General features: G+C 45.8%; 1 protein-coding gene and 1 long non-coding RNA gene across 4 annotated transcripts in view; one reads left to right on the plus strand and one right to left on the minus strand.

Annotated features, from left to right (window-relative positions):
• LOC144798957 (uncharacterized) overlaps positions 1–7,664 on the minus strand; it is an 88,056-nt gene extending 80,392 nt beyond the window's left edge. Inside the window, exon 1 of the long non-coding RNA XR_013603709.1 lies at positions 7,459–7,664. This is a non-coding gene — a long non-coding RNA (uncharacterized LOC144798957). The remainder of the gene's footprint in view (positions 1–7,458) is intronic.
• A 71-nt stretch (positions 7,665–7,735) lies between these two features.
• PIAS4 (protein inhibitor of activated STAT 4) overlaps positions 7,736–12,666 on the plus strand; it is a 155,070-nt gene continuing 150,139 nt past the window's right edge. Inside the window, exon 1 of one of the 3 annotated variants that reach the window (XM_078670093.1) lies at positions 7,736–7,922. In XM_078670093.1, coding sequence (XP_078526219.1) covers positions 7,764–7,922 — 159 coding nt within the window. In that variant the 5' untranslated portion in view covers positions 7,736–7,763. The other 2 variants (XM_078670096.1, XM_078670095.1) reach the window with 2 other exon arrangements.

Consider the following 12,666-nt stretch of genomic DNA (forward strand, 5'->3'; position numbering starts at 1 on the left):
GAGTGCTTATGTAAAGCGCTCCAAAACCTTTGGGTAAAATTCATACTAAATAAAAACTGCTGAGAGGTAAAACCAAAGCCTTTATTTAAAGCTTTGGTGGGCAGAAAATCTGGATTTTGTTAAAGACACAGATCCTAAGATTATGCAACTATTTTAGTGCCCAGCTCACACCAGCAACAATTGAAGAGATCTAGAACGTCAAAAACATTCTAACAGCTTATAAAGCCCCTCCACACGTAGTCTTCTCCCTTCTTTGGTGAAGCGAACAAGATTACTTTAATTTTCTTTTTTCTTAACTTCAGTGTAATCATCCGGTAGTTCTTTGAGATTTCTAATGTGAAAGACAAAAACATCCACTTTAGACATTTGACCCATGGTGGGTACTTAAGTGGAGGGAAAATCTTAGCCCCCGTATCTTTTATAAAATCTGAATTTTCTGCCCACCAGGCTGTGAAAAATATACATTTTATGGCTTGACACGGAGGCTAACATTATGCAAGTTTAAAGTGTGTTCAACACATTCCCAATTGCGCTTGTTACAGGTTTAAAATAACAGCTTTTGAAGATAGTTTCATTGGACCAGTCAGCAGCTCAAAGGATGTCTTGTAGACCTCCACCCAAAATAAAGGCTTTTGAAGTTAAGGCCCCTCTAAGGGAATGTTTGTCAAATCTAGATATATCTATTCCTGCTTCTTTCATAACATATTTCACCCATCTTGCTAAGGTGGGTGCGGAAACTGTTCTCTGAGGGGACCTATGAGATAGTAACATTTGTTCAACATTTCCTCTTAACCTTGCAGTTCTTCTTTCGTACTCCAACAGGCATTTCACTACACACAATCTTTCATTCTGTGAAAAAAGGGATAGAAAACCGAGGTTGACATGGTTTTAGTTTTTTTTTTTAAGTAAAAGCAGACCCTTTCTGGTTGGTAGGCTCTACTGGTAATATCTAAGGCTTCACGTCTGACGGGTGCCTGAAGGATACTAGGCACAGCAAAACAGTGAGTTTATAAGAAATTGGCTAGAGCGATAGCCCAGAGTTCTCACCCCAGGATATGACGACTCTAAGGACATCCCTAATGTCCCATAAGGCAGTGTATTTAGCAGCAGGTGGGTTTAAAACACAAATAGTTCTCATTAGTTTCTTAGTTAGTAGGTTTTGATCCACTATGGTTCAGTCTATAAGGCAATGGCCTGCTGCAATGGCTGATCTGTAGACATTAACTGTCCGGTAGGACAGACCCAAAGTAAAGATCTCAGATAGATATTTAACGATGTGCACTAGATCAGCTGAAAGGGGGTTGTAATTCTGACTAAGACACCAACAAACCCATTTCTGCTAAGCCAGTCTATATGCTTTTCTTGTGCCAGGTCCCACAACTCTGATATGAGTCTGAAAGAATTTGTTGAAAGTCCTGGCATCTGCCACTGTCTCCTGAAATCCTCCAGGCCATCAATTATAGAAGGCCCAGCTGGACAAGGGCGTGACATTCTACCTGAGGACCTGTAAATATTTCTTCAAATGTTGGTATTAAGATTGGTAGGTCTACATTCATTTCCATCAGGATTAGGAACCATGCTTGTGACCTCCAGAGGGGCGTTATTACCACTGTTACCTGCTTGTTCCTGTGAACTTGTAATAGTAGTATTGGTAGCATGACAAATGGAGGGAAGGCATACGGTACTAGTCCTCACCAATTCTGAAGGAAGGCATCTGCCCCCAAGGCCTGAGGATCCGGCCAACATCTGAAAATTTTCGGTATTTGAGTGTTCAGCCTGTCTGCAAAGAGATCTACCCCAAAGGGTTTCCATATGGTCTGAATGGTTAAGATTTCCCTGTCTAGTCTCCGGTTGCTGGAATCTCTGAAATTCCTGGAAAACCAGTCTTTGACCTCGTTGTTCAGACCTGGGATATGTTCAGCAGTCACTGAGATGCCCTTGTTGAGGCAATAGGCCCAGAAGTTCTTGGCTAGGTCCAATAGTCCCTTGGAGAGGGGTACTCCCATTTTGTTCACATATCTCACTGCAGATACATTGTCCATGCGAAGCATGACTGAACATTTCATTAGATTCCTGTAAAGCTGCAAATTGCAAAGGAGCCTGCCAATAGTTCCAGGCAGTCGATATGTAACTCCTTTTCCTGTTCTGTCCATTGTCCCCCTGTTGATGAGTCGCCACATGTTGCACCCCATCCCTCAAAGCTCACATCCGACTCTATTATTTTAATTTTAACTCTGCTTGAACTGTATTTATGATAAAATCCAGGAATTGAATGTCTTGGCTTGGAGTTATTGATGCTTTTTTCATGTTTATGACAAATCCTAGGTGTTCTAAGAGTTTCTTTGTGAGACCTGTGTGTTGTGATGCCACTTCTCTGGATTGGGACATAATTAGAAAGTTGTCTATCAATCTTATCCCACTTGCTATTAGCCATCCAGGCTACTGAGCGTAGGACCTTGGTGAAACACCAAGGGGCTCATGAAAGACCGAAGGGGAGGCTGCAAAACGGCCAGAGTTTGCCCTCTCACATGCACTGGAGACATTTCTGGTGTGGGGGCCAGATAGGGATAGCGAGGTATGCATCTTTCCGGTCTAAGCGAGTTAACCAGTCCCCTTCCCTTAATATGTCCCTGAGAAGGTGGATTCCCTCCATTTTGAAGTGGTGGTAAACCACCCCTTTGTTCACATCTTTTAAGTTTATAACAGGGCTCATCCCTTTGTCTTTGTTCTCCACTAGGAAAACATTGCTGAAGAAACCTTGGTCTTTTCCATCTCGTATTGCCCCTTTGGTGTATAAGTCTTTCACCTCCTCTGCCACTAGGATTGAATCTTGTTGCAAGCAGGTTATCTCCCGGGGTAACTTCCTTTGTATTGGTAAGTCTATGAACTGTATCTTGTACCCCTTGACTGTATCCAGGACCCAGGGATCCTGGCTCACCAGGTTCCAGTTTCCACAGAATTGGGATAGTCTTCCTCCCACCTTAATAGGGGTATCTGAAGGGTCTTTCATAAGTCTTACCTGCTGAAAAGCCTCTTTTTCTCCGTTCGCCCCTGAAGCCTCTGCCACGAAATCTCTGATTTTGAGGGTAGAAGGATGAGTGGCCCGCAAATCCTGTGTGAGAGGATCTTGCCCACCCGTCCCATGTAGAATCTTGATGAGCTCTGACCACGGCCGAGGAACTCACCCTGTGTTCTCCCAGCCCTGCCAAAAACCTTGTTGTGGGGCTCTTTTAAAAGGCCTTTTGTATAGAATGAAATACTCGCACATATTTAGCCATTTCCTTGATAAATTACTCCCAAAGAGAAGGCCTTGGGAGGCTGCTCCCCCTTCCTTATTAGCTAGTTCCACTAGCTTGGGGTCGATTTTTTAACATAACACTCTTTCTTCTCCCACTGGAGAGAGCAGTATTGGCGTTGCCAAATAGACAAATGTCTCTTTGCGCCCACTGGCGCAGCTGTCTCGTGTCAATGGGGCTATCTTCAAGGTAGGCCCTTTCAGCTAGTTCAAACATTTTAGTTATAGGGCCAGTAATATACAAGAGTCAGTCTTGGCAGGATTTCAGGCCCTTGTTGAGGCCTTTACTCGGGTCTCTACTGCTTTTGGTGTGGAACGCCACTACCTTATTTTCTAGGTCTGGGATAGTGGTCACTTTGTCCAGGAGGGATGGTCGAGGGCACTCAGATCTGAAGCGAGACCTCACCTCCTGAGGAATTTCTTTATGGAGCCAGAAGGAAAGGTATTCACCCACATGCTGCGATGAGACCCACTCTGGGGATAGAGGGTGTTTGAAGAGTAGCAGGTCAAACATACACTCCCCAAACGGTTCTACAATCCCCATTTTTGACCCTGAGGCCTTAGATGCCTCATCAGCTATACCCACGTTCCTTATCTCCCCTCTTCTTCAGAGTCAAACTCTGAGGAGTAGGAGAGATTGATCTCATCCTCCAGTTCATCTTCACTACCAAAGGGGATGGGTAGTACCGGGCATTTTTCCTGCCCATCTGTTGTGCCCAAGGCACTGTCTCTGTCACTGCGTGATGCCAGTGGCTTAGAAGTCTTGGCCTTTTTAGCACCTTTAGGTAGGCTATCAGCTGTAGCCCTCTTCCTTTGTATGTTGTCCGCCTGTGTGGCCTCCTCAGGGCATCCAGTAACTGGCCAACCTTTTTTTAGATAGAACCTCCAACTTCTTGTTAATTGTGTCATCAAGTCACCATATTACCCTATCTAATATTAATAAGACCCCCCAATCTATCTTACATGGAGCTAGTTGAGCGTTCAGAGGACATAATTATTAATAAAGTTAGAAACTGAGAATTGGTGGTGAAAAGGCAGCTGTCCTAGCAGTCAGTCAAGTTCCAACAGTCAAAACAACTAAAGTTGCCCAATAAAATGGGCGCTCTAATTATCGTAGTAACTTAGCCCAGTTTGATCAAATGGCTGCCAATGGTTGCTAAGGGCTTTTCCTTAGATTTGGGCCTGCTGTCGGTGTTCCTTTAAAAATTTTCCGATCTGTGTGATGTGTGACCTTTTGCCCTTCTTATATCTCCTTTTTTTTTTAATTAACTTCAATAGTTCAAGCGGCAGCCACAGTCAGAGGTTAGCCGGCGCTGAAAGGATGGTGACCCACTGCACTGTTACGGAGGAGTGAGTCACTGTTTGTTACTAATTTAAAAAGAAAGCACGGCAAATTCCTCCGTTAGCCGGGCTCTAGATCTGGCTCACAGGAGTGAATGAATGAATAACTTTATTGTGTGGTTACTTCCTAAAATGTTCATTGTTTCATGTGAAAAGATGTGTAATGCTACTAACGCTGCAATGTTTTGAACTTCAAAAAGAACTGTTATGTTTGAATAACAAACAATGTTATGTTCAATGTTTGTAATTGAGTTGTTATATTGATTTAAATTGAAACTGATAAAGGTTTAAAAATTTTTGAAAATAAACTCAAAAGAGTTTGCAACTGTGCACATTGGTCGGGTGTTATTCACTCGAGTTAGGTTGGTTCAAGTGAGGGCACGTGAGGGCAAACGTGCCACCGATGTTGCACGCAGAGATTATTGATTATAAAGAGTTCAGTGACGGCAAAACTAAGGTGTGCTTCTCCATTCTAAATTCTCTTAAATTCGTTACTTAAAACCATTACATTAAGACCAAAGTATAAAATTACAAAAGTTAAAAATTTCTGTGGACAAGCGTTTGTGAGAAGTTCCCAGAGTTCATAAAGGCACACGCGGTCGGGGACCTGTGAGGACCACCAGGTGTCCCACGACGAAGTCACTATTCCTGCGTGGCCTTAGCAGCTATCAGCTCGAGCCGAGTCTGTTGTATAAATTTTCCAAATGAAGCCATCTGTTTTACTACGCTCAAGGTGTATAGATGATGGATCGCTTCCTTAGCTGTGCGTGTCCCAGCGTCCCTAAGAATGGGCCTAAGGTAGAGGGTGCGTGACGCACGTAGGGCGGGGCAGCAAAGTAGTAAGTGGGCTCACAGGAGTGGCTCGCTTGTTTCCCGCTGTCATGGCAACCCCGCTCGGCCTCAAAAGAGCTCCAGCCTTCGGGTTGCCATGGGAGTGGGACGACGCCGGGCACGGAGGCGTCGCTTAGCACGGGATCGGACTTAAAAGATACCGATCCTGTGTAGCGCTTCCCTTAGCCTTAAAGGACCAAGAAAAGCACAAAAATTAATCGGGTGGAGGCGGACGACTCCAACGGGGACACAAAATCGGATAGCACCCAAAAGGGAGGAGATTAGGGATACGGAGTGGAGACAGGAAGTCTCTACTACGACTGAATACGAATAAACATTGAAAGAGGGAAAACGGAGGTAGGGAACCTCCGGATCTAAAACAAGAGACACACATTGGTGACATAAGGAGCCCCCCTCCACCCAAGAGAAAGGCAGAAATAAGCAAGATACGCTATACAAGGTGTACTGCCAAGTAGTACACTAATACAATATTGGGGAGAGGAGTTGGCCTAAGGGCGGTCAACCTCAAATCTTGGGAACTGGGTTTGAGTCTCAAGAACCTGCAACATCCTGTGATTCTAGGCAAATCACTTAATTTCCCTGAGCCTAACAAAAATGAATGTGTTCTCATCTAATATAACTGGTACTCGTGTAAAGCGCTCTGATACCCAATACCTTCGGGTCAAGCTTGCGCTATATAAAACTCCGTAAAAAAATAAATACACAGTCACAGCTGGGTGGGAGGGGGATCCGATAAGCAGTCAATGCTCAAACAGACATACTACATACATACAAAGTATAAGAGGTGTACTTATCTTGTGAGCAGCAGCAACAAAGAAGGGAGAGGAATGCGTGTGAAGGAACTTTATAGGATGTTACAATGTTTTTGACGTTCTAGATCTCAATTGTTGCTGCTCTGAGCTGCCAATAAAGGAGATTTGCATAATGTAAGCCTCCATGTCATGCCATAAAATCAGAACCAGTACAAGCCCCGGCTCTACAATGGTTTCTTTGGGAGGGCCGCAAAGAAGCGTGGGTGGGCCAAGAAGGTGAGTGAATACTGGCCAAAAAACTAAAAAGTATTTACTCGATCTGACATTTTAGGTATTGGCATCTGTCCACGTTTGACATTTTTATCACAATAATCTGCACTCAAAGTGCTACATACTTTGCTTTCTTTGATGTGCTTCCGTCTTTCGGGGAGGGAAGGGATGCTGCTTGTCAAACTTTTAAGATGCAGAACTTTAAGACTGTAGCCTGCTCCTGGTCAGGTGAAGAAGCTGAAATGTTTCTGCTGCCATACAGAGCCACTTTACAGCTTTTCATGTTTTTAAAAAACGTTGGCAGCTTTTTACTTTGCAAAGTATTGAAGTTTAAAAATACGATGCAATAAGCCCAGCATCTTATTTCAGTTTTCAGGATATCTGTGCTGGTCATTTGTACATCACAGCAGCTAATAAACTCTGCTGACTTCACACCTCTCTCATGGCTGCACACCCCTGTGAAACATTAAGGTGAAAAACGCGTGTTTTTCAGTTCTGAATAGCCTTGGGTGGGCCAGGGTATTCCTTGGGTGCGTCTGGCCCACCCTCTAGAACCAGGCCTCCTAGTTCACTAAAGGTTGATGTTTAAAAATGATCACGCTTAATAAAGTACTTCTCAGTGCATTGCTATATTGTGACGTATTAACCTGTTTACCACAGCGGCAATTCCGACACAGTGTGGCATGTTCAATGAGTGGGCGGGGCCGCGTCGGCCAACGGCCAAGCGCAGCACTACGCGTACGCGACGGCCGTTGGCCGACAGAGACAAGCAAGGGGTTAAGGTCCAAGCTTTCACATGCCATAGAAATAAACTTGTTTACATTTTAAAGAGATTTTATCACATTTCTAGGATTCAGAATCATAAGACAAAAACAAGGCGGGGTCAATAAATGACCTCACTTGAAAGCGCATTTACAATTTTGTACTTGATATTTTTACATAACCTACATGATAAAAATTAGGTTGGCTCAACTCGTGTTAAATTCAGATGAAGAGCCCAGGTAGAACCCCCGACAAGGTTCTGGTTAGACACACCCATAAACGGAAGGAAAGACAGGTCTGCATCCTGAGGTAAAATGAGTAGGCCTCAACCCACCGACCACGCAATCGATCCTTCCACGCAGAAAGGCGCCTCAAAAGTCCCTTATTTTACTGTTCGTACCTCTTTAAGGTGACGTTTATTCAAAAAAATAGCGCCAATGGCGAGAGGCGGTGAAAAGGCAACGCGGGCCCCCCATTGGAAGAGTCCAAAGATGGCAGCGAAGGCGTATGCGCAGAACAGGCAGGGCGAGCCGGTGAGAGAGGCGCGCGGCCATTGGCTGCAGCCCGAGATGCTGGGTCACGTGCATCGGCGGTACCCGGCGCGGATGACGCGGGAAGCCAAGATGGCGGCGGAGCTGGTGGAGGCGAAGGTAAACGGGAGGGGGCAGGGGAGGGGTGCCTGGGACAGAGGGCGCGGCCTTGGGAGGAGAGAGACCTTTCGGTGCCGCGGGCCCAGAAGAGGCTGCAGCTTCGAGGCTCACGAGAGGGGTGAAGACTAGTGCTTCAGCCGCAGGCCCTGATAAAATTGCTGCTACCCCGGTAGTTGTCCTGACCAGAGTAGACTACCGACCCCTCCCCCTTGGTTCTGACGAGAATAGGTGGCTTTGTCCCGCCTGGATGATTCAGACCCTCTACCTCAAATGCTGTCTATTTTTACAGATCAGCCTCTCCTACAGTGTTCCTGTGTGTCAGGGGGCTCGCGCTTCCCTGTTGTTCCAACCTCCTCTGAGGCCAGGACTGACGCACCCCCTCTCTCAGTCTGCAGAGAGTGAGACTCCTTGGTGGTTCTCAGTTGCCCGAGACCATCTGCCAGCTTCAATTCCTTTGAATTCTGGCTCTATAGTTATGTTACTACGATTATAATATGAGCAATGCAAAGGAAAACAAACTACAGCGTGTTCCTCATGCGTGACAGAATTGTTTGAGAGCTCTGCCCATCTTGATGTTTGGGCAGAGAAGCATCCTTTCTTTAGGCAGTGCCTTGCAAAGGAAACTTTCAGGGAATATCAGGGCTATTAACCTCCTTTCTATTAAATTATAGATGTTTAAGCCCAACGATTACGTCTGTTCTGCTCAGCCCCAACCAGCTGGAAACTAACCCTTGCTTGCCCAGTGCTGTAATGAGTGTACCATTCATACTTCATCTCTAGGACATCCAACCACAATCCTTCATATGGGAAAATCAAAATGACGTCTTTGAAGCCAACTGACGCAAGTGGTAAGAATCCTTAAACTTATCATGTTTGTCCGATGCTGGCTTTAGCGTTGGTGGTGCCTGCTTAAGATTCTTTGTTGGCGCCTCTCCACGGATTCCTTCACTACAACTGTGACACTGAGACAATATGGACTACAAAGCGTGTTAGTCGCGTCATCATGCATACTGGTAGGATCTACTAAGAGTGCGTGGTCTGGAGAAAGGAAATGACAGGTTTACTAAGTTTTCATGCATTGAAGTTACTAAAGTTGTGTAACTGAAAAGGAGGTAGAACAACACCACCATACAGGGGTAGAGGAGCATCGCCCCACTGCTTTTGAGTAGTGCAAAGGAAACGTAAAATGATAACTCTGAGTTATCTTTTTATGTTTCCTGCTGCTTTCCGGGCAGGTAGGTGGGGCTGCTTTGCTCTCGGTGCAGGGAGGAGTGGTTTACCCACTCCTAAGTGCACATGACTGTTTGGTCGTCACTCTCGGGCCGCCCAAACAAGTCATGCACACTTTCCCCTTTCACCATGCAGGCTGCATTACAGCCTGAATGGAGAACATGCCCAGGGCCCCAATCCCTGGCTGAGCGTCGAACCAGGACGCTCTGACCAATCCCAACACTACATTGCAGCATTATGATTGGTAGGCACCCAGGCTTTCCTGACCAATCACAACGCTGTGCTTCCAGTGCCTCATTCCGACGAAGAGAGCAGGAGTAGAGACACAGGACCTAGCAAGGTAAGTGTTTAATTTTTTTTCTTTACATTGCGCACCGTTTCCGCCGTCACTCGCGAGGCATGCCGGCTGCCACTGACACACTATCCACTAGATTATGGTACTCTTACTCTCTCCTCTAGTTCTGACGTACTTTAGGCTGCCTTTCGCCAATTGACGCATCCTTGTCCTATAGTGCTAGGGTGTGATGTCCAACATAAATTTTATACTGAAGGAGTACCCGTCTGACGCAACATTCTATGCTTCAACAAAGTTTAATGCTTTACCACTTTGTCCTGCACGGTGCTGCAAAGGTTCAAAGGTGGGACAGTTTGGTGAAAATGATTTTCTACAACTTGAGGCCTGTCTCGAGGAGGGGTAATTTATCATAAGAATCCATGGGTGGATGCGAATGCCCATGTATGACCAATGCAGAAAGAACAGATGATGGACGTAATGCTAAATTAATCAAACATTCACCCCCAGTCACAAATCTGGGTTAAATCCATAATTTCTTTTTCACGCCATGCCGTTCCAGTTAAGACCCAGACATATGCAAATCAGTCTTAACCCTTTTCCCCATGGGAACAGTTCAGCCCGAACTGCCAGGCCATGTCCTCCCTGGACTAGAAACAAGCATCCTGGGACCGGTTTCAGGGTAACATAGCGAGCACTGGACCGACGTCTGGGCAGCCCCTTCCACTTAGGGCGACATATGCAAAAAGAACAGATGATGGACTGAATGGTGAATGAATCAAATATGCACCCCCAGTCACAGATGTGAGTTAATTCCTTCATTTGTTTTGCACGCTTCAGCATTCCAGTTTAGACCAAGCCATATACAAATCGGTCTTGACCCTGTTCCCCATGGTGGTCCAGCCCAAACTGCGAGGCCAGATCCTCCCTAGACCAGAAACGAGCATCCTGGGACCGGTTTCGGGTTAACACCCCTCGTCAGCAAGGCTAGCAGGAGAAAGGTCTTTCCATCATCTCGTGGACTTTGGATGGGGTTGCGCCCAAATTTTATTGATTTTTGAATGGACCTCCTTTATAAGCATGCATGATGTTTATTCCAAGAGATGTAAGCGGTGGAAAAAGTGTTTGTAAATGGATTTGTTTCATACAGTGTGGAGGTAAAATCCTACAATGACATCTGGGCGGTTTGGGGCTGTTGGTTTTGGTAAAAAAAAATTTGCATGTTCGCACACAGAATTGGCAATATATTCTCCTGATCTAATGGGACTCTTGCTTAAATTTCCCTCTGTACTGGTTATAACACTATTTAGTGTCTATGCTAGATCAGTACCTGTTTGTAACATATCACCTGTTATTGCCAGGTTGGATGAATACATTTGATATGTCTAAGTCGAGCATTGGGAAATACCCTATCTGGCAAACTCCAACACCGCTTTTCCAATGCAGCCCTTCAACTTGCATCTATAGTGTTGGGTCGGGGACTCAGAGTATGTAATGGGCGAACTCACTCTGACCAGGAAATATCATTTGCATTTAAAAGGGGTTCCTACTCAAGTGGTATTGTTAGGTCTTGGCCTGGCGTGAGCAGCGCATGTGCTGCTCTCGCCATGCTGAGGGTTTCTTGGAATCAATACGGATTCCAAAGCTTTCCGAAACCCCGCCCATCTTTTTCATTCGCTGGCGTCATCCTCCATGCTAAATGCGGGCTCATGATTGAAAAGGAGGCTTCTTAGTCCCTCCTGGTTACCGCCTTGTCCACTTTTGGCCTGCCCACCGGGATTGCATCTTTTACTGCCGGCACGATACTGTGGCCTTTAATTACTGGGTAAGCACTTTTTGTTTCCCCTTCCCTCTGTCTCTCTCCATGAACAGATAGTGATCTGCAGAGACACAACTGCATGAGTTGAAAATCGGTTCCACAGATCTCTCGTATCCTTACATATTAGCGCGTTTATTTTTGCATCGCGCTTTCACTTAAAGTGAAAGCGCGATGCAGATATAAACAAGCGGCTTAGCAGCCAGCTTGTTTACTTTAATGAGCGCGGCACCCACTTTGGGGACCCCGCGCTCACTTTATTTATTTCCCACTCACCTTTTCTCGTCAAGCCCAATGCTCCATTCTTCTCCCTTCTCAACATATTGCACAATACCTCCTTCCCATCCCCTCTCTTTCTCTCCTCGTTTGTCCACCACCCCCGCTTCCCCTTGTTGGGTGGGTCTCAGTGCTCCAAGCACAGGGGTTCTTCTCATGGGTGCATCCCTGCTGGCGGCCCTGCGCCCCTCTCTCTGAGTTGCATGGGTTCTAAGTTGCCCAGCTTATCACTGTAAGGTGCTTCAGGGTAAACATGCTTTTGGCGAGGCGCTTGGTTGCTGATTAGAGGCACCAGGTGCAACTACTGTACGATGTGCGGATGCCATGCAGTACCTCTGTGTCATCTGTTATGTCTGGTGCTCTTGGCGGGGCAGGTCGTGCGGCTCCTTATACCATAAATGTATGTCTGGATCCTCTTCCAGAGGATTAAACACAATGTCCCGTCACAACCGCTCCTGGGGGTGCTGGGGTCATAAAGCTCTCATCCCAGGGATCTCTTACTGGGATACAACTTACCTGGTGGAGGGATATTTCTATTCCTTCTGATTCCTTAAGATTGTGTCATGAGGTACAAACATAACAGAAAGCATGAACACCTGCTCGTATCTCCAGACTCTGCCCCCAATCCATAAAAAGCTCGGCTCCGGGGCGAAGCTTGGTCAGTAGGATGGGGAGGGACTTGTTTACGAGACACAGGGCATGATGTGAACTTAAGGAGCATTAGGAAGGGAGGGGGTGCAGATTGTGAGGAATACTTAAACTCCAAATATTTTGTTAAGTACCCGTCCACCCACCTCCCAAACAGTGATCGCTGTATCCTTTATTTATTTACTTCCACTTTCAATCTTCCACCACAGAGCCGCTATTCTGTTCTGCTTTGCTTCATCGTTACAAATTGAGTTCCTACTCTGTAGTTTTACTGGTGATATAGGGGAGTGTTTCCGTTTCGGCTTCATAGGACTGTGTTTTTTTTGTTTGTTTTTGTAGCATTCCGTACCCGCATTGTCGTCACCTCTACGTGTTTTTCTGGGTGTCACCTCTGGTCTGAAAGGACGAGTCACTTGTCCTAATATTTTGCTCTGATGTCACAATGGCATTTGATTTAATCTGGTGCCACAGGGGATTTTGGT

Source organism: Lissotriton helveticus, chromosome 12 (assembly GCF_964261635.1).
Source record: "Lissotriton helveticus chromosome 12, aLisHel1.1, whole genome shotgun sequence".
In the NCBI taxonomy this organism is placed as follows: Eukaryota; Metazoa; Chordata; class Amphibia; order Caudata; family Salamandridae; genus Lissotriton; species Lissotriton helveticus.